Genomic DNA, 21,958 nt, shown 5'->3' on the forward strand with positions numbered 1-21,958 from the left:
CCTAGTTAGTTAGTTAGTTCAGTCGCTCAGTCGTGTCCAACTCTTTGCGACCCTATGAACCGCAGCATGCCAGGCCTCCATGTCCATCACCAACTCCGAGAGTCCACCCAAACCCATGTCCATTGAATTGGTGATGACATCCAACCATCTTATCCTCTGTCGTCCCCTTCTCCTCCTGCCCTCAATCTTTCCCAGAATCAGGGTCTTTTCAAATGAGTCAGCTCTTCGAATCAGGTGGCCAAAGTATTGGAGCTTCAGCTTCAGCATCAGTCCTTCCAATGAATATTCAGGACTGATTTCCCTTAGGATGAGTCAGCTCTTCGCATCAGGTGACCAAAGTATTGGAGCTTCAGCTTCAGCATCAGTCCTTCCAATGAATATTCAGGACTGATTTCCCTTAGGATGGAGTGGTTGGATCTCCTTGCAGTCCACGGGACTCTCAAGAGTCTTCTCCAACACCACAGTTCAAAAGCATCTATTCTTCGGCACTCAGCCTTCTTCACAGTCCAACTCTCACATCCATACATGACCACAGGAAAAACCATAGCCTTGACTAGACAGACCTTTGTTGGCAAAGTAATGTCTCTGCTTTTTAATATGCTGTCTAGGTTGGTCATAACTTTCCTTCCAAGGAGTACAATAGGTGAATCCATTGTACCTCGTTGTTAGTCCTCAGTATTAGACTTGATGACTAGGTAGTAACTAACACGTAAGGCTGAGGAGGGCAACACCAGGATGCCTTCGGTGTCCTCTGTGGTTTGGAAACATTTTTTTTAAGAAAAAAAGTTTATTTCTCATTTAGGGAAAGTCCAGGAGGCTCTCAAAGGTAGCTTTCCTCCTTCCAGGATGTTTCAATATTATGGCATTAAAAAAATTGAAGTATAGTTAATGTTTAATATTATAATCATTTCAAGCATACAGCAGTGTGATACAGTATTTTTATTGCACATACTCCATTAAAAGTTATTAAGGGACAATGACTATAATTCCCTGTGCTGTACCGTGTATCCTTGTTTCTTATCTATCTTATATGTAATAGTTTATATGTCTTAATCCTATGTCCTTAATGTGCCGCTCTCTGCTTCCCTCCCCCCTTTGGTAACCACTGGTTTGTGTTCTGTATCTGTGAGTCTGTTTCTATTTTGCATATATGTTTGTTTTCTTTTTTAGCTTCCATAAATAAGTGATATCATAGAGTATTTGTCTTTCTCTGTCTGCCATATCCCTAAGCATAATATTCTCTAGGTCCATCCATGTTGTTACCAATGCAGAATTTCACTGTTCCTTTTTTAATGCTAAGTAATATATAATATATATATATATTATATGGCTAATACTAGATACATACATATATATAGTTTATATTAATAGTAATACTCAATATGTACATGTTTATATTAGTATACATTACTAGTAATGCTAATATAAATATGTATGTATGTAGTATAAACTATATATATATGTATCTAATATTACTCATACTTGGTGTGTGTGTGTGTGTGTATATATATATATATATATAGTTTTAAATTTTGAATGAAGTCCCAAGGTATTTCTGGGGTATCTGCCAACATTTAGAAGTTAATGGAAAAGTAATTGGGGCTATCCATTATCTAGAGCTGCTGTTTTAGCACAAGAAGCACAAAGATTGAGGAGCTAGGTTCCTGAGGGTGGGTGCAGCAGGTATGAGGCTGTCCCTGGACAAATGCCGATTCTGTCACACACCAAGTGATGCATGAGGTGTGAGTGCTACTCTACTGACTAACCCTGAAAAAACGCCACCACCATCAACTGGTCCTTAGTCCTATTGATTACAGGAAATTAATAGGACTTAATAGCAATTATAAGTGGTTTAAAAAGGATTATTCCCCAACTTTTAAACCACTCAGAACTTCACTGAGCCAATGCAGGAAGGAGGTGACATTGCACACACAGCGGTGCACACCTCACCTCTGCTCTTGGACCTGCGGCCGGGGGGACAGTGGGGGCAGAATGTACAGGACATTCAGGGCCCTGTTCTGTTGCAAATCCTGAATTTAGCTTTCCTGACACTGTAAGTCCTTATCACCCCCACGGCCATCGCTTTGAGGGGTCTTAAGATGAGGAAGGAGAAGGAAGAGAAATGGAGTTCGAAAGAACTCCTGTCCTTTCCAGAGAGAGGAATAACGCGTGACAAAATAACTGGGAATCTCCGTAAAGGTTATATGTATCTTCACTGTACTTGGAAACTTTCTGTAGGTCTGTAATTTTTCAAAATAAAAGCTAAGAGAAATAAATTTAGATCTACCAAAAAACAAAAGAATTCCTGTCCTTTGGAGGATTGTGACCTCCCTGTTCCCAGATGTGTGAGGTCACGTATCAGTGTGGAATGGTTTCTATCACAGGTCACAGAATAGCTAATTAAGATCGGTTTAAGTGATGAAGGGTTATTCCATGTAACATGAAATATAGAAGGAAATGGTCGGAGCTGTCACAGGACTTAAGGTTGAGTTGGTGTGCCAGCTTCAGCATCACAGCTACATCCCAGGCAAGATGCTGGAAGAGCCAGCCATGTCTGTGCACTTCACTAGGGACAGAGGAGTTTTCCTAGAAGGAGCTCAGCCATTATCCTTGCACTCCTCTCAATATGCCCCAACAGTAGTGCCTGACTACCGTTACATGCAAGGAGACATCCGCCCCTCAAAAAAAATAAATAAGTAAACAACCCCCTCCCTCCTGCCACCATGGATCCATAGTTGTTGTTTTTTTTGCCTCTACTCCAGGAATAGAGCCTTTATTTGTTTCATAAAAAACCAACTCTTTTGCAAAGAAAAACAGTTTAGTGAGAAGAGTGAGACTGTTTAACATTTTTGCAAGTACTTTTAACTATAGGTTGGGGCTTAATGGAAAACAACCAGCTCCTCACACCTGTTTGAGTCTGCTGTGATATGTTGTTGTAGATGAAATATCTGAAGGAAACTAGTGTCGCAGAGATAGGCACAGCTGCATTTTTTTTATTAGTGTTTTCAAATAATTGTGGCTATTCTACTTTGAAACTATAACCAAACTTGGCAAGTGGTAGTTTCTTAAATGTTAGTTGCCATGTAGAATTTGAAACTGTAACAATGTACTTTTTGTACTCCATAACATTAAAATCCAATGGTCTCTCTTGAACACTGAATGGGTCTTTTACAGAGGTATGAATTTGTAACATTGGTCATTTGAAGAAAAAATAATTCCCTGAGTTAAGCAAACCTTCCAGATGTTGACACATTTCATTACACAATACCAAAAAATTACATTCGTTGATATTATCACTCATCTCATCAGAAAGTAATGAGAAGTCACCACATCAAGGTGTGGATAAAAGTTTCCAAGATTTCACTTTTCTCTGGAAAGCAAGATTTTTATCAGAAGCAACAAACGCTGTCAGTGGTTTCTTTCTGGACGTGACAGGCTTGATTCATTCAGCTTTTGAGACCAATGTCTGCCCAACACGCAGGATCCCTCATAGGACAGACACAGTGCACGTTGTCACGCTCTCAGGCTCCTCTTGCCTAGGGCAGATCCTCAGACTGTCCTTACTTTTGATGACCTGGACGGTTCTGAGGAGTCTGGGTTAAGTATTTTATAAAGTGTCTTCCATTCGGGGTTTGTCTGATGTTTTTCTCCTACTTACCCGGGGACGATGGTTTTCTGGAAGGAAGACAGCAAGAGTTGACTGCTGTTCTCATCACATCATGTGGCGGGTGTGTAACATCAACACAGCTTACCCTCATTCATGCTGCACTTGCTCACCTGGTTAAGGCTGTGTTTGTCAGGTTTCTCTACTATAAAATCTCTATTTTTACCCCCTTTCCATACTGTCCTCATTAGAAAAGGGTCCTTATGTGCAGTCCTAACTTAAGGGGTAGGGAATTATGTGGTTGTATGGATACACAGATTATTTGGATTTTTCTGCCCAGGAGATATGTCTATTTCTCCTCCATTTATTTATATCAATATGTAGTCATGCATATTATACTTCGGGTTGTACTTTATCTTCTTGCTAAAATTATATCCAGCTTTGGCCATGGAAATTCATTCAATTGGCTGCTGTTTCCCTTTGACATACCTCAATGTTATGGGGCTTTTATTTCCATTTTAAACACTTCTGTACTTTCTGACACAAAAAGATGTTCTAGGCTCCTTTTATATATTTCCCGTTCCAGTCCTAGAATCGGCCATTTAGCCAGTGCAAAATTTTTTTAATCTTTTTAACTTTAAAATATTCAAAAAATAAATGTACAGTGGAGTAAATTATTATAAGGAACACACCCTTCCAGTGTTGCGCTGGTGCTGGCTCACACAGCCCCTAAGAGCTGTTTGTGTAATCTCTTCCCAGCTCCACAATGACATCATGTTGGTAGCCTGAAATTGGCCACTGTAGTAGTATTTACATGATGGAGATCAGGAACCTCTACAAGTCAGGGCTTTCTTTCCCCCTTGGAGAGTCAGCTGTTACACACCAGCCTACTGCTTCTTGTAACTGCCACCCAAGGGAAGAAAGAAAACCACAAGCTAATAAATAAAACCTTTCCAGCCACCTCGGTAACCCCTCCATATTTTCTACCCCAGTCCTCTCTCTCCAGAAGTCACTGCTACCCTGACTTGACAGTAATCACTTCCTTGTGTGTGTTTTAGTGTTTTTTATCACCCATGTGTCCATCCCGGGACACTATGGTTAATATCATACATTATTTATGCTGTTGTATATTTTAAGCCTTTATTCTACAGGCTGACTTTCCATCCCTTCTTTGTCTTTACAATTTATCTGTTGACACATGTGGACCATTTTGTCTGTAGACGTTCCCCCATCTGGATTTTTACTGATTGTATACTTACAGGAATCCTAAAGGAAATCAATCCTGAATATTCATTGGAAGGACTGATGCTAAAGCTGAAGCTCCAATACTTTGACCACCTGATGCAAAGAGCTGACTCATTGGAAAAGACCCTGATGCTGGGAAAGATTGAGAGCAGGAGGAGAAGAGGGCAACAGAGGATGAGATGGTTGGATGGCATCACTGACTCAATGGACATGAGTTTAAGCAAATTCCAGGAGACAGTGAAGGACAGGGAAGGCTGGTGTGCATCAGTCCATGGGCTTGCAAAGAGTCGGACACGACTGAGCAACTGAACAACAACAAATACTTACAGGTGTATTTCAGCATGTTTCCTTGTTCTCCATTATTTACCATATCAAATTGACATTGACAGAATATTCCACCTAACACATTCTCTTCAATTGTCCATGAAACGTTATCAAGACAACCTGCATAAATTTCGACCCCATGAAGTGTAGCCCACCAGGCTCCTCTGTTCATGAAATTCTCCAGGCAAGAATACTGGAGTGAGTAGCGATTCCCCTTTCCAGGGGATCTTCCCAACTCATGGATCGAAACTGGGTTTCCTATGTTGTAGGCAGATTCTTTACCATCTAAGCCACCAGGGAAGCCCCTCCATTAAAAAAACAAAAAACAAAAAACCAGCAAATGTAAAAGAATTGAAACCAAACAGAGTGTGTTCTCTGATCACAATGGGATTAAACTAGAAATGAATAACAGAAAGATAACAGGAAAAATCTCCAAATACTTGGAAGCTAAATTACACTTTTCAAAATATTCCATGTGTCAAATAGGAAATCTCAAAGGAAATTAAAAACAACAACATAGAACTGATATGCAAATAGCATATGAAAATTTGTGAGACACAGCTAGCGCAGTGCTAAGAAGGCAAATTTTAACCCCAAACTGTCATGTTAGGAAAAAAGAAAAGTCTCAGATCAATAGTCTATACCCTCACCTCAAGAACTTAGAAAAAGAAGGGCAAATAAATTCAAAAGAAGCTTAAGGAAGGAAATAATAGAGATAAAAAACAATGTGATTGTAAGCAAGGGAGAGTATCAATGGAACAAAATCTAGGTCTTTGAAAAGATCAACAACATTGACAAACCTCTAGCAACATTGTCATTTATCAAGAGAAAAGACAAGTTCACAATATTGAGACTGAAATGAGGAGTGTTACTACAGACTCTGCAAACATAAAAAAATATTACAAACAACTCTATTAATATATGTATAAATTTGGAAAACTAGATGAAATAGATCAATTCCTCAAAAAATATAAATGACCATAATTCACTCAATAAAAAGTACATAATTTGAATTGCTCTTTAAGTATTAAGAAAATTGAATTTAAATTTAAAAACTCTCCCAAAAGAAATCTTGAGGCCCAGATAGTTTCACTGGAGAATTCTCCCAAAGGCTTAAAGAAAAATTAGCACACACACACAAAACACAGATTCTACAAAATCTATTCCAGAAAATAGAAGAGGAGAGAACACCTTCCAGCTCATTTTATGAAGTTAGTATTACTTTGATATGAAAACCAAAGACACCACAAGAAAAGCAAACTATAAGACCAATATTCCTCACAAGAGTTAATGGAAAAAAATCCTTCACAAAATAGTAATAAATAGAATTCAGCTACATATCAAAAAACTGTACATTAAGACCAAAGTGATGTTGATTCAAGGCATGCAGATATAGTTCAGTATTTGAAAATCTAACAATGTAATCCACCATACTGGTCTGAATAGGAAGTCACATCAGCATATTTAAGGACATTTAAATTCTTTGTTGTTGTTTTAGTCCCTAAGTCCTGTCCAACTCTTCACGACCCCATGGACTGTAACCCACCAGGCTCCTCTGTCCAAGGGAATTCCCAGGCAAGAATACTGGAGTGGGTTGCCATTTCCTCCTCAGGGGATCTTCCCCACCCAGGGATTGAACCTGCGTCTCCTGCACTGGCAGGCGGGTTCTTTACCACTGAGCATCCTGGGAAGCCATAGAAGTCCTTACATGAGGGATAACTCTGCCTGCTGCCTGCTTCTGTAATACAGTTTAACTGCAGCACAACAATGCTGATTGGTTTACACTTTGTCTATGACTGCGTTTGAGTGGCAGTAGCCGCAATGAGTAGTTATGACAGCAATCAGTTGACCCACAAAACCTAAATTATTTCCTCTCTGACCTTTTTCAGAAAGTGTGTTGACAGAGCTCTAAAGCAATGTTCTATGTGCTTCTTTAAAACTGGGTCACTTCCCTGCCTTCATTCCAGCTGGTGGGAGGGGATAGGAAATGTGATGTCGGTCCCCTGCAGCATGTAACACTGTCACTTATGTTTTATTGGTGACAATGTAGTTCCACGGCCAATTGAGCTGCAAGGGGGTCTTTGGGGTGCAATGTAATTGGCCCCACTTCACTTTCCCTTTCCACTTTCATGCACTGGAGAAGGAAGTAGCAACCCACTCCAGTGTTCTTGCCTGGAGAATCCCAGGGACGGAGAAGCCTGGTGGGCTGCCGTCTATGGGGTCGCCCAGAGTCGGACACGACTGAAGCGATGCAGCAACAGCAGCAGCAGACATGCCATGAGCCCAGCTACTGTTCTTTCACAGTGGTAAAGGAGTGGATTTGGAGGCTAGCTACCAGTCTCCCCATAGCTAAAGAGAGCATTCTTTTATCTTCTGTCTTTCTCTTTCAATAATGAAGAATTTTCAAGTCCTAATATTTTCCCGTATAACTTAAACATTGACTTCGGAGGTTTATTATGACACATTTTTCTTTTCATGGCCTTTTTTTCCATGTAATTTCAGTTTGGAATTTTTTTGTTCATCCAAGGAATATTTAGGATGATGTTTCTTAGTTTCCCAGTAGTTACCTATTTTTTAAAGTCATAGCCTTAAAAAAATAATATATATAAATATTTATATAAATAATATAAATTTATATAATATATACTTTATTATATTTATTATATATTATTATAATTTATATATTATATATATATAATAATATACATATATATTATATTTTTGGCTGTGCCAGGTAGGTCTTAGTTTCAGGATCTTAGTTGTGGCCCATAGGATCTAGTTCCCTGACCAGGGATCGAACCCACGCCTCTTGCAGTAGAAGCACAGTCTTAACCACTGGACCACCAGGGAAGTCCTTGGAGTTGGTGCTTCTGTAATATATATATGTATGTATTTTATTTGCTTACTTATTTGGCTGCACTAGGTTTTAGTTTCGGCATTCAAAGTCTTTAGTTGTGGCATGTAAGCTCTTAGTTGCAGCATGTGGGATCTACTTCCCTGACCAAGGATTGAACCCAGGTCCCCTGCACTGGGAGAGCAGAGTCTTAGCCACTGGACCACCAGGGAAGTTCCTGAAGTCATATAAGAATATGACTAATTGATTTCTAATTTTATTAATAGGACATGGCCTTAACACTTACCCTTTTGAAAATGTGTTTACCTTATTTATGATCACACACATAAAAGATTTTGTAATACCTGGACATAAATATGAGTGTTGATATATTCCTTCAAATGACAAAGTTTTATTTACTACATGCATCAAGTTTGATTGTATTATTTAATTTTATGTCCTTTCTTATTTTTTTCCATCTCGATCTGAAAGGATTACCAATCTCTCTCATTTCCAGGTAGCCCAGTGGCAAAGAATCTGCCCGCCAATGCAGGAGACACAGGAGACACAGGTTCAATTTCTGGGTCAGGAAGATCGCCTGGAGTAGGAAATGGCAATTCACTCTAGTATTCTTGCCTGGAGAATCCCATGGACATAGGAGCCTGGTGGGCTACAGTCCATGGGGTCGCAAAAAGTCAGACACAACTGAACACAAATTGACTCTGTGTGTAGAATAAGCAAACAAAAAGGCTCTCCTTCAGTGGTTTTTTACTCACTGGCCTAACTGCTGAGGGTAAATGCAAACTAAAATTTGAATAAGATCTAAGGAGATTTCCAAATGATAATTTCTGTTATGAGAACTTATCATAGTACTTGGTGAAATAACATCTTAAGAACCCTACCTACTTATCTCTAGATAGTCACTCAACTTCCAGAAAGTTTAAACAGAGCTAACAATTCCACAGAGCTTTTGAAGTACAGTTATAAGAATTGGAATCATCAAAGGTTCTTCCCTAATTTTGGTCCATTGCAGTGAACGTGTTTAGAGTGGTTTATTTCTGAAGAAAGGGTACACTATTACAGAATTTGCTTATTTCAATGTAGGAGGGCAGAACAAAATGTGAGGTTTAAGTATGATCACACAGTCTTCAGTGTATCAAATAAGCCTTTCTATAGAACAAAGATAACCCGAGCATTACAACTGTCATATAAAATTTTTTCTAGGGTCAACTTTTAAAAGAGTACTTCTGTTAAGCTAGGGACTTAAAGGAATAAAAAAAAAAACAGACACAGCCCTCAGAAGATCTAATAAAATTTCATAGGGAAAATAAGATACTTTTCAGTGGGTCAAAGCTGAAAAGGTATTGTGAATGGAAGAGTGATCATCAAGAAACAGCTAGAGGGAGGGCTTCCCTAGTGGCCCAGTGGTTAAGACTCTGTGCTTTCAGTGCAGGGGACGTGGGTTCGATCTCTGGTCGAGGAACTAAGATCCCATATGCTTCATGGTGCTGTCAAAAAAAAAAAAAAAGAAGAAGAAAGGGCTCAGTTCAGTTGAGATGCTCAGTCATGTCCCACTTTTTGCGACTCCATGGACTGCAACACACCAGGCTTCCCTGTCCATCACCAACTCTCAGAGCTTGCTCAAACTCATGTCCATTGAGTCGGTGATGCCATCCAACCATATCATCCTCTGTCATCTCGTTCTCCTCCTTCCTTCAATCTTTCCGAGCATTAGAGTCTTTTCTAAGGAGTCAGTTCTTCGCAGCAGGTGGCCAAAGTATTGGAGCTTCAGCCTTAGCATCAGTCCTTCCAATGAATATTTCGGACTGATTTCCTTTAGGATGGACTGGTTGGATCTCCTTGCAGTCCAAAGGACTCTCAAGAGTCTTCTTCAACACCACGGTTCAAAAGCATCAGTTCTTTGGTGCTCAGTTTTCTTTATGGTCCAACTCTCACATCCATACATGACTACTGGAAAAACCATAGCTTTGACTTTGTTGGCAAAGTAATGTCTCTGCTTTTCAATATACTGTCTAGGTTTGTCATAGTTTTCTTGTCACAGCCAAGTCCTTTTCTTCCAAGGAGCAGGCATCTTTTAATTGCATGGCTGCAGTCCCCATCTGCAGAGGATGGTGAGATTTTGACATGTGGAATTCACAGGCATGCTCATGCTCAGTCGTGTCCCACTCTTTGTGACCCCATGGACTGTAGCCTGCCAGGCTCCTCTGTCTCTGACATTCCCTGGGCAAGAATACTGGAGTGAGTTGCCATTTCCTCCTCCAGGGGATCTTCCTGACCCGGGGAAGGAACCTGGATCTCCCGCATTGCAGGCAGATTCTTTACCAACTGCGCCACCTGGGAAGCCCTGGAATTCAGAGGCAGGAGCAGGGAAAGCAGGCATGCAGGGGAGGGATAAGCACAAGAACGGTGAGTGACTTCACATGAAAATGACAGAAAAAGTAAGAGGAGGAAACAGGAGGACCGCTGTCAAGAGTGGGGAAGAATTTCAGGGTCCCTTAAAGCACTGACTGGTAATAACCTGAAGCTCTTTTAGTAAATGTTGAGGTTAGGAATAACTACAGAAATAGCGTATGAAAGGATTCAGGACAGAAAATACAAAAGCAGGTGCACTTCACTCCTGTGAAAGTTAATGTAACTTAGGAAACTGGGAATAGTTGAACCGGTCTGTCTGCATTTTGTAAACAAAATGGTCTTGAAGATGTTTCTAAGGGTGTGTATTTATTACAGCCACTGATCACCACTATGTAATTCTGGGGTGGGAGAAGCTGACGTAGCTTAAAATCTGAAATAGGGCATGGTTTAGGCTGTTAACCTACTTACATAACGCACATTCCTAGGACATGAAAATCTGGTTACAGGAGCGATCTTAGAAATGTCACCAGGTGTGTGTAGATACAAATAGCAGATCAATTATGTGTTTTTAGAAACAGCATGAACAACACATTGAAAGGGGCTCCAAGAAAAAGATGAGAGTTCACTAATTACAGACTAAACCAAAAGTTAAACCTTTGCAAAAATGCTGCTGCCTTCAAACAGGAAACTTCTGCAACTTATGTGAGGCACCATTACATTTCCAACTCTCATCTCTCCCAGAATCTCAAGACCTTGACTGAGGTATTACTAGAAATGGACCATGTTTTCAAAAGGATTCAATTTATGAACATTTCCATGTGTGCATTAGGATAAACATTGGTTTACATGTCAAGTATGTCTCTACAGGGTAAAGCAAGATTAGCCTGCTGACATGCTTTTTAAAAGAAAACTGGTTCATTAGGAGAAAACCATTTTCATCTGCAATAACTGCAGTTATTAATAATGCAGTCCTACTGTAGAGCACAGGGAGCTATACTCAGTACCCTGTGATAAGCCATAATGGAAAAGAATATGAAGAATGTATATGTATGTGTGTGTATCTGAGTCATTTTGCTACACAGCAGAAATGAGCACATTGTCAAATCAACTGTACTTCAATAAATAAAGTTTTAAAAAATCACGGCAGTCAAAATACTAGTATGCAAAAGGAGAGCCCAAGGACTCCTTTATAGGTACAATCTCCATTAGGCACTGTGCTGTTTATCTCTTTTCTAAAGCAGTCAGAACTTGGGAACTTTTTTTAACCATTTTTTTTTTTCTTTCTTAGTGTAATTGCCTTACAATGTTGTGTTAGTTTCTGCTGTACAGCAAAGGGCATCGGCTGTAAGTATATATCTGTCCCCTCCCTCTTGGACCTCCTTCCATCCCACCCAGCCCCCCCCCCACCCCTTCTAGCTCCATGTGGTATATAGCGGCTTCCCACTCACTGTTTTACACGTGTATATACGTCAATCCAATCTCTCAGTTCATCCCACCCTCCCCTTCCCGCTGTGTCCATGTCTGTTCTTTATGTCTGCGTCTCTGTTCCCACCTTGCAAATAGGTTCATCTGTACCATTTTTCTAGATTCCACCTATATGCATTAATATACAATACTTTTCTCTGAGAACCTGGGAATTTGCATTCTTTGCTATTACAGTGTATCAGACAGAAAGATGTTGCCACTTCTTATAACCAGAACCTCTGAAGAACAGCAGCTGAACTAGTGTTTTCCAGAGAAACTGAAGCCACAGGATACTGCATATAATAGATTTACTATAAGAAATTGACTCACACGACTGTGGAGGCTGACAAGTCTGAAATCTGCAGGGCAAGCCAGCAGGTTGGAGACTCAGGGAGGCTGGGGACCCATGGAGAGCTGATGCTGCAGGTTGAATCTGAAGCCATCTGAAGGCAGACCTCCCTTTTCCTGGGAGAATGGGTTTTTTCTCTTATGGCCTCCAACTGATGAGATGAGGCCCACCCACATTATGGAGGGCAGTCTGTTTTATTTAAAGTCAGCTGACTATAAATGTTAATCACGTCTAACAAAGAACCTCCACAGCAACAGCTAGACCAGTGCTTGACTAGACCAGGCATCCAGTCTGGGCACCACAGCCAAGCCGAGTGGACACAGAAAATTAACCATCACGCTAGTCAGGAGTCAAACATCTTCAGTAGACAGATTTATTATTGACCTCTGTGTTGAATAGAAAGCAGGTGAAGTTGAGACATTCTGGGCTTGGTTGTTTTTAGTTTTAGTCTGAAACCGCCAATATTTGATCATTTTTGATCTACAAAAAAGGGTAACTGGGTACAACTCAATACAGCATTTACACCTTCCCACTGTTGTAATGATGGTGTCATCTTCATTGCAACGGTTCATCAGGAAACCAGCCTCTTTCTGTAAAGCTGACTCCTTGGGAACAGCCCAGGACTTCGCATGAAAAGGTGCCTTCTGCTTAAGAAATGCTCATTTAAGGAAAAGTGGCAGCAAAAACTCAGGCTGTCTTTAGTCAGACTGAAGTTTTCCTCCCCTTAATGATAAATCATCAGTACTAACTTTTCATCTAACAAAAACCTGCATGAAGAAGTCTTTTAGCCCCACTGGATCTATGGTGCAATGCTTATGCTTAATGCTTTGCTTAAACTGCACTTCTAGTTGCTTTTCCATAAGGGAGAATACACCTTAAGTGAATTAACCCCAAACATCCTTTTTCAGAGTATTCTGACTATAAAAAGCAATAGCATTTTCCTTTCTATAAATAGTCCTTAAAATATTTCATATGCGTGAATTTAAATAAAAATGTATGTAGTGTTAATGCTAAGAATCAACAAAGAAATGCTTTTAGATTTGCTGGAATTAGGTATGTGAAAAGAGGAACTGCCAAATGGGGAGTCACTGTGCATCTTCTTTACCTTTCTGAAGGTAGAGAACCTTAGGACAGGAAAGTCAAAGGTTAAGAAGCAATTTTTCCTATCATAATGAAAGAGGTGCTATGAGAAATCCAAAAAAAATTTTTTTCCTGCCACTGGTTCCTGGCCAGATTATTAACTGGATTTTCAGAATTAATCTCTTTCTTTCAAAGATGCATCACTGTTTAACTGATGAATTTGAGACAAAATGACATCTGTGAGCTCATTACTCTGGTCCAGGTAAATGGTCAAGGGAGGATTTTCAGCCAAGTTTTAGACAAATAGCCCAAAGAGAACGTCTAAAAAGATAATTTACAGGACTGATGGACAGTAAGTGCCAAAGAAATACTTAATGCCCATTTTATCTCATATGAATAAAAACATGATTGCTCTATACATTCTAACAGCCTTTGGGAGATTCTTTGTTTGAATTTTCACCTGGATTAAAGTTTTGATGCACAACATTTTGACTTTTTTATTTACAATTTCTATCCTTCCTTTCAAGGTACAAAAGTTAAGACAAAACAAAAGAAACCCTAGAACTTTACATTTCAACAACCAAGTATTGTCCTAGAGGCAGCTATTAGAATCTTATATTTATCAAATGAGAAAATATTTCAAATTCAAAGGGAAAAAAATGTTATACCAAATAGAAATTTATCATCTGTTATAATTTCAGGAAGATCTACATTATCTAAAGCCATTCTATAATTTTTATTCATATATTTTTGTGGAGTTCACATATCTTTTTCTTACAGCAAACATAACACTGTAGGCCATGAGAAGCTGCAGTACTATTGTTTAATTAGCAGCAAATGAGTATTTTATAACTGGGTAACTGGACAATAAATAGCCTGCTTCTTTGGATGTGGATGTTTAAAATGTAGTCTTGCTGCAGCTTCATAATGTGATTGCTATTTTACAGAGCTTATACACACACAGAAAATATGATCTTTGTCTATATTTTATACAAACACAACAGTAGTTTGTGAATACATTTTAAGTACATGATATACAGGATAAGCCACTTGATTTCCCGGTATCACAGAAGAGCGAATTTTAAATGCAATAAAAATATACAAAATGCAGCCTGGAATGCAGTTTCTCTTTTCTATTTTGACTCAAAACTTTATCATCAGAACATTTTTAGAGTACTAGTCCAAACACTTTTTCGTCAGCTAAAAATACAATTTCAGCAGTCCAGCTTATGTTCAGGCATGATGCAATCCATTTCCGAATGGATGCCCAGTTTTTGTTAAATTCAAAGGGCTGTTAGTAACGTACAGCATGTTCTTCACTCCACACCATATTATAAAGCCCATGTTTCTTTCCGAGTCACGGTCACCTTTGTGGACAAAGCTGGGTTTGTTCTGGTATAACATTTGCACGTCCAAGGTTTCCTTTTGCAAGTGCACATGAATACATTGTGGTGGGTGGTGTAAAAGTCTTGTTAAAGACAAATGAAGTCACAGTATAAAAATATATTGTACACCTTTACACCTAATGTAGTCCTTTTTTTTCCTATGGATAAAAAAAAAATACGACTGAACGAGACAGAGAAGTCTGTAGCACCATGAAGAGTTGTATCCCAAGTTACATTAGCAGCATGATCCGACAGAATATTGAAGGAGTGTTTCTGAGAAGATACACATTCATTCTGGGTCATCTGTACCACTGAAGCTTATACAATGAAGTGTTTTACACATTAGCAATAGTTCTGTCCTTTCTAAGCTAGGTAACTTATCAAAAGACACTGCCTTCCAACCTCAGAGGTTGACAATATTGCAGAAGGGCCGGGGGGTGATAGGAACGTGCCTTGCCCGTTGTGGGTCGTATCATTTGGATGTGTAAGAAAGGATCCATTTGGATGGATCAGAAGGGAGCTCTGCATGGGTTCTCAGCACAGAGCTACACAACACAGCCTAACGTGGATCTATGGGATCACCACAGACCATCTGTGTGATTGATGTGGCTGCTGACACAGCGTGAGAAAAATAAGACAAGGGCTCAACGTAGGCACTCACTTCTCAGAGGTAACAGTCTGCCATTGCTAATGAAGAATACATGACGTCTAAAAGATCTCCTCCAATGTCGCCTGGATCTCAGTAGGCTGGAAGCAACTTGGGTCAATATTTTTTTTTGTATTTTAACTTACATACTGGGAAGACAGTGTGTTTTGAGACACGTAAACCTTGTAAAAAAAATAAACCATTGTAAAACCTTATGAAAAGACACACTGATTCTGTGCAATATAGCAAATTGATAAGAAAACACTGTAAAACTGTACCTGTTTAAAATACCGTCTACCATTCTTGAACACAAAGCATTATACATCAAAGGCCTATATATCTATCCTCTAATGGCACTTGAAACAAATTATAATAAGTCTTAAAATAAAAGGCATAACCTATAAGAAAGTTTTTCTGTAAAGGTTTAGATTCGTTTTGAAAGTGCTATATCTTGTAATATGTGTAGTATAGAGGTTGACCAAGCTCTATTTTTTAAAAAAATATTGGCCTATATATGTGTATTGCTTACTAGATGAATAATCCTGAAAATATGTACTCTTTAACATTCATTATTAGCTTAATAAAGCAGTCAGCTCTGGCTCATGTTTTCAGTCAGTATATGGTTTTTAAAAACCGCTACTGTCCAAATCAACACAATATATCACTATGTTGCACAAGTGACTAAGAAGAATGAAACACAAGCAACACATCGGCAAAAATACATAGTTTGGAAGAAACACCTACATGAAATTAACAAGCTGCACAAGGAGTAGCGCGTATCAGTCAGGACATGAACAACGGAACTCGGTAACAGGGGTTTAAGATGCACGTTGTAGCAGTGACCAGTAGCTATCAAGGTGATGTTTGGGTCCATCCGCGGAGAATATTGCTTATAGTGTCAGTATCCTTCCGTGCTCGTGCTTCGGTATCTGGTGACCTTAATTTGTACAAACACATGGAAGGTCAAACCGAATGAGGTTCAGTATCTTGTCTGAGGTCCAAATTCTAAACTGAAATATTTTTAACTTAGTAACAATCCCTTTATGAAAAAAAAAAAAAAAAAACCCCAAGCAAAGGCACTACTAGAAATTTCGAGGATGATGATTCTGGCCACTGGAGAATGAAAACAGAATTGGCAATCATTATTTTTAATCACATCCAGTTGACATCAAAAGTGTCAATTTTCTTTTTAAGGAAAAAAAAAAAAAAAGAGCCAGTTCGGTGTTACAGCCTTGTCAGACCATTGTGCAATTAAAATAAAATGAGTCTACCTCACGTTTAATAGAGATTCTCTCAAAGGGGGTTTAGTGACCACTATAGTCAGTTTAAAAAATGAATGAGCAGAATTCCCTCTTACTTGGAAGTGTGATTTCAAGTCTGTGGGAAAGCAACAGGCAAAGGGGTGTGTACACGTGAAAATAGAGTCCACAATTTCAGCCCTGGTGCCCTGGAAGGTATGCTGGGCGAGAATTAGGCTAAAAATATATATATACACCTACATGGCGCCATTCCCCATTTCCAAAATGCTTTATTTAATAAATCCTGGTACTCCCTTTTTACTTTTTTATTAGCAGTGAAATACAGCCCACGAAAAGGCCAACATCTCAGTTCGTTCATCTGACTTCTCTTTAAGCAAATTTTAGACAAAAATAAAGTAGTGCTTCCACACTTGTGATTTGTGATTTCTATTTAAAAACAGGTTTTCTATTTATTTGTGCTCTGTCACCAAAATTTTTTTTCTTTTTTCTTTTCCTCTCGACGGTGATTAAAGCAATATTGAACACTAATCATTCAACTAATGATTTAAGTAAGCAATCTGTTTCATAGAAACTAAAGCGGGCAGCAACACAGCAGAGCTAAAAGCCTACTTTGAGAGCAAACAGTCTCCTAGGCAAACGCTCAGGAGCAGTTTGAAAAATTTTTAAATGTATTTCCTTATTAACATATATAATTTTAATGCCTTTGGAACACACTTTTTTAATAAAATGTAACTTTTAATAATAAAATTTAAATACATACGTATAAAAACTACTGCTCCTGGGATTTAAAAAAACAAAAACAAATAGGAGCATGATAAAAATACTGGAGCCAAAGCTCCGTACGAGAGCAACTCTGATTCTATGAAGTGCGATACACGTGTGTGTACATATATATAATATATAGTGAAACCCCATTTACATTATTACAATTTACATCTCTCCACAAATTATACTACTCCCCAATAGTTTAAATAATGTATTATATTCAGTAATCTGCACTCATCTTTAGAACTTCTTGGTAAACATGGAAATCCGCAGTGATAGCTGGCCCTGTCAAAGGGAAGAGAACCTTCCACACAGGGCTCATGAGTGCTCAGAAATATTTTTTTTTTTTTTAAAGAGATATATACTCTTCTATAAACCCTCCCTCCTCAAACCCACCCCGACAGACAGGGTCCCCAAATAAGGTGTTAACAAGTGCTTAATAAGATATGTTTCTTAGGTTGACGCCCCAACCGATTATTAGAAAAATAGAATAATAGTTTGACCTTTGAGAAAATGTGCTGGTTGTCTAAAGTGAGGAAAGCCTGTAATAACTACTGTATTCACTGAACACCACGCTCTTGTTATTTTTCACATCACCTAAGACAGTGCTTGTTTTACTATGCTCTTCTCCCTCCGTCTGCAAATTCAGCTTCTTTGTGATGTCCCTCCCACTTTCCCAGGGACTTGTAAAAGTGGGGTTTACTGTATATACTTTTAGTCACTTAAATTTTGTGATCTTTCCTCAAATAGTTTTTGAATGCATTTAACTTTAAAGTCTCTGTCCAAAAACAGCAGGGAAAAATGAATTAACACTGAATGGAAAAAAAAAAAAAAACACTGAATGAGAAAGATACCACAGTGCGGGGGGTGGTGGTGGTTGGTGAGCCGGGTTGTTCTGTTTTCTGCTTTTGGTGCTCAGGGAGAGAAAACTGAATCAAAGGGAGCAAGAGTGATGTAAGTGATATGCTGTGACTTGACCCCTCATTTCCACCCTGGCAACAGGGGACGTGGTCCCCAGACAAGTCCCTAGCAGAGTGGCAGGTCTCGCACTGGTCTCTCTACTTGGGGTCTCTCACCCTACAAGATGGGACAGCCCCACCCCTGGGATAAGCACACCTGTGTTCCCCAACAGCTGTGGACTCTGGACCAATTGTGCAGTGAGAAGCCAAGGGAAGTGGCTGGCTGTCCTCGACCTACCCTCTGGCCATGAAAGATGGAGAAGATGAAAGAGATGCACCTAAAGACTGACGCTGAATACTCTTGACGCCATAAACTATTAGCATGAATGCAAGAAAGACAGCAACAAGGATAAAACGTGGCAAACATCCTGTGTACTAATTTAAGGCCAACTCTTAAGTAACATGGACTGCCGTGTCACCTTCCTAGGGGGTGTGTTTGCTACAAATACTGGTGCGCTTTGTGTCTAGACTTGTTTTTCTTATATGTGCATAAAAAAGACAGCAAACATTTGAGCCAGACAATAGCAAGTCTTCAAAATATACTGACCTGAAATTATGGTTATATCTAAGAAACATATGCTATGTCCCCAGACTGGATTCTAAATTCATTTGAAGCATTTCCTTATTAATCCATTTAGAGGCTAGTAAAATTTTTTTAAACTCTCAGGTCGTTCATGTACGTTTTAGAAAACTTACATTCTGTAGCAAAAATTTTTAAGGAGCCAAATGTCAAAAGGTAGAGCCATTGATCTCGGACAAAAATGCAAAGTTTAAGATCTAACAGTAAGTCAGAACATGGGATTTGTAAGACTTGACTGCTAATAATGGCTTTCCTATGTGAGAAATCGTCTTAAAATATGACAGTTGGCAGTGAATCAGGACAAAATACCCAGGTAAACATAGCTGAACACAAATGGTTCTGTAGCTCATTTAAAAAGCTAGTTTCTATTTTATACTGGCTTAATGAAAATTGGTACTATACAGAAGCAGAAACTGTGATACTGTCTTAAAGTAGGCACTACAACCAGAACGGTCAGCTAAGGCAGGGCTGCACGTACGTTTCGGCCATCGATGCGCACCGTGGGACTCTACTGGAAAGCCTGGTGGAAACGGGGCAGGGTTGTGCTCGTGCTCAGACTACTGGTGAAGGCTGCGGACAGCGAGTGCAGAGAGCCCAGCCCTATGGTGCTGGCAGGATCCGGCAGGTCCTGGCTCTGCGGGGGGAGCTGAGACACTGAAGAGTGTGCCTCCTCCTGGGAGTAGCTCATCCCCAGGCTCCCCACCGAGATCGGGTTATAGGGAGGGCCGTTTAATGGTATGAAATTGAACAGCTGAGAGAAATCCAATGCTGGTGTGTTCAGGGGGTCACTGATGGAGATGGAGCTTTTGGACAGGGAGAGGTCCCCCGTGCTGTCCTCCAGGGACCCGAGCTGCGGCTCCAACCCCAGTTTGGACGAGGATGCTGGAGAGTCCTGGGAGGAGGAGGGCACGCCGCCCTGCAGCTCCATCAGGTAGCTCTCAATCTCCCCCTTTAAGGGCTGTTCTTTTTCGGGAATAGAGATGGCGTATGAGGTAGAACTGAACGGGTACTTGAAGGAAAGGTGGTGGGAGGGGTGGACAGCATCCATGTCTATGGGGCACGTCATGCCCAAAGGCAGGGTGGTGATCATCTGGTGGGCAGAGCCCGAGCTCTGCACAGACTGGAACGGAGTGTTGTAGAGGTTCAGCTGCAGCGTGCTGGGGAACGGCTTGGACAGCAGCTCGCTGGAGGGCAGCGACATCACCGGGAGGAGTTCGTCCTTGATGGGCACCGACACGTTGCAGGTGAAGGGATCCAGGAAGTCCACGGGCTCCGTCTTGACCTTCAGGAGCTCCTGGTTGTGGCTCTTCTTCATGTGCCGCGTCAGGTGGTCCTTGCGCCCAAACCTCTGAGCGCAGTACTGGCAGAGGAAGTCCTTCCTTCCCGTGTGCACCACCATGTGTCGGCGGACGTCCTTGCGCGTGTAGAAGCGGCGGTCGCAGTGCTCACATGGGTGCTTCTTCTCCTTCACGCCGCCTGCCGACTTGCCCGCGTGCGACTTCAGGTGCTCTAGCAGCACGCCGGTGCTCTCGAACGTCTGCAGGCACACTTTGCAGGTGAGGTCGCCGCTCGTGGCCGCGTGCAGGGCCAGGTGCCGCTTGAAGCCCAGCTTGGTGTTGTAGCTCTTGCCGCACTCTTCGCACTTGAACGTCTCTTTGTTGGGGTCGTGTGTGTGCAGGTGGTTCTTCAGGTGGTCCTTCCGGTGAAACATTTTCTCGCAATAGTTACACTTGTGGGTTTTCTCGGGAGAGTGCGTAGCCATGTGCCTTGAACACAGACATATTCTGTCAGCATCATGGTAAGAACGGCCTGGCCTCCCTGTTCAAACGGAAGCTAAGCTGCTAGCCTAACACAGACCTGCCCTACTCACCGACACTCTCTAACTCACTACGCATCTGCTACAAAGGGTACACACCTAAACACCGCAGACCTGGAACCATCTAAGTCGCCACTTTAGTTCTCTCTGGTTTTTAGTGACTGCAAATGCAACTGAGCAAGACAGAATATACTCACGTTAACGTCCATACCCTTCTCTTGCAATTTCTTTGTACAAACGGACATTCTACGCTCGTTTAAGCATTGCATTAAAAAAGATCCAAAAGCACTAACACATAAAAGTCTGTGACTTAGAATGCTAAAACGTCTAATCTACTTAAACATTTCTCTCTGCAAGTCAGCGGAAAGAGGTGGATACAAATATATACGTTAACAATGGCTTCAAATAGCCAACATAATAGAAAATAGAATCTGAAAGACAAATAGAGTTTAATACCTTTGTAATTTGTACTTAGAAACAAAGGCTTTCGTGCAGTCTTGTTGTATGCACTTGTAGGGCCTCTCTCCTGTGTGAGAGTAGGAGTGCACCTTTAATTTCTCAACACTGTTAAAGGCCTTGTCACACAGTTGGCAAGGAAAGTTTTTTCTTGGTTTGGTTTCACCACGCTTACGTTTCCCTGAAGGGACTTTCTGGGTATCTCTTACTTCTGACAAATCACCAGGAATGACAGTGGCCATCGCAGCCTAAAGCAGGCCTTCTTGTTGGACACTTGGGAACTGCCCAACTCCACTAAATGATTTAGCTTTAGGTGGCTTCTCAAGTTTCATGTGGTCGTAAAAGAAAGCAAAAAGGGACTGGAAAAAAAAATAAGAAACAACTAGTTTGTAACTAGATTTAATTTTTAAAAGTTTTACTTGCTATGTGACGCTTTTGAATTAAAAAAGAAAGAAGAAACCATAAAATGGATTCAGCTGGTCTAATGTAATATCTTTAGGCTTCTTTTATATTTGTCAAAATACATATTAAGGCATTGCTCAGAATGAACAGTTCACAGATCCCCTGAGATCCCACCTGACAAACGTCGTACTCAGGGAGAGCAGCAGGGAACCCTTGGGAATCACCAAGACTTGACACTGAAAGTAGCATCATTAAAGCTTCACTTTTTACAAGGACCCAGAGAACATAAATCTCGCTGAGAACATAAAAATGTTTCCACGTATGTTTTAATGTCTAAAAATCCTCTTAATTTGTGCGAGGCAGCTCTAGCCACAATTTGTGTTGTAGAAGAATATAGATAATCAGCCAAAAACTCTTT

General features: G+C 40.3%; 1 protein-coding gene across 2 annotated transcripts in view; it reads right to left on the bottom strand.

Annotated features, from left to right (window-relative positions):
- Positions 1–12,542: 12,542 nt before the first annotated feature.
- PLAG1 (PLAG1 zinc finger) overlaps positions 12,543–21,958 on the bottom strand; it is a 51,971-nt gene continuing 42,555 nt past the window's right edge. The window contains exons 3-4 of one of the 2 annotated variants that reach the window (XM_005215432.4): positions 21,139–21,497; positions 12,543–20,632 (exon numbers count right to left, since the gene is read on the bottom strand). In XM_005215432.4, the coding sequence (XP_005215489.1) occupies positions 19,375–20,632; positions 21,139–21,380 (1,500 nt within the window). In that variant the 5' untranslated portion in view covers positions 21,381–21,497 and the 3' untranslated portion in view covers positions 12,543–19,374. The remainder of the gene's footprint in view (positions 20,633–21,138; positions 21,498–21,958) is intronic. The other variant, XM_005215434.4, reaches the window with a different exon arrangement.

The sequence above is a fragment of the Bos taurus genome, chromosome 14 (assembly GCF_002263795.3).
Source record: "Bos taurus isolate L1 Dominette 01449 registration number 42190680 breed Hereford chromosome 14, ARS-UCD2.0, whole genome shotgun sequence".
Classification (NCBI taxonomy): Eukaryota; Metazoa; Chordata; class Mammalia; order Artiodactyla; family Bovidae; genus Bos; species Bos taurus.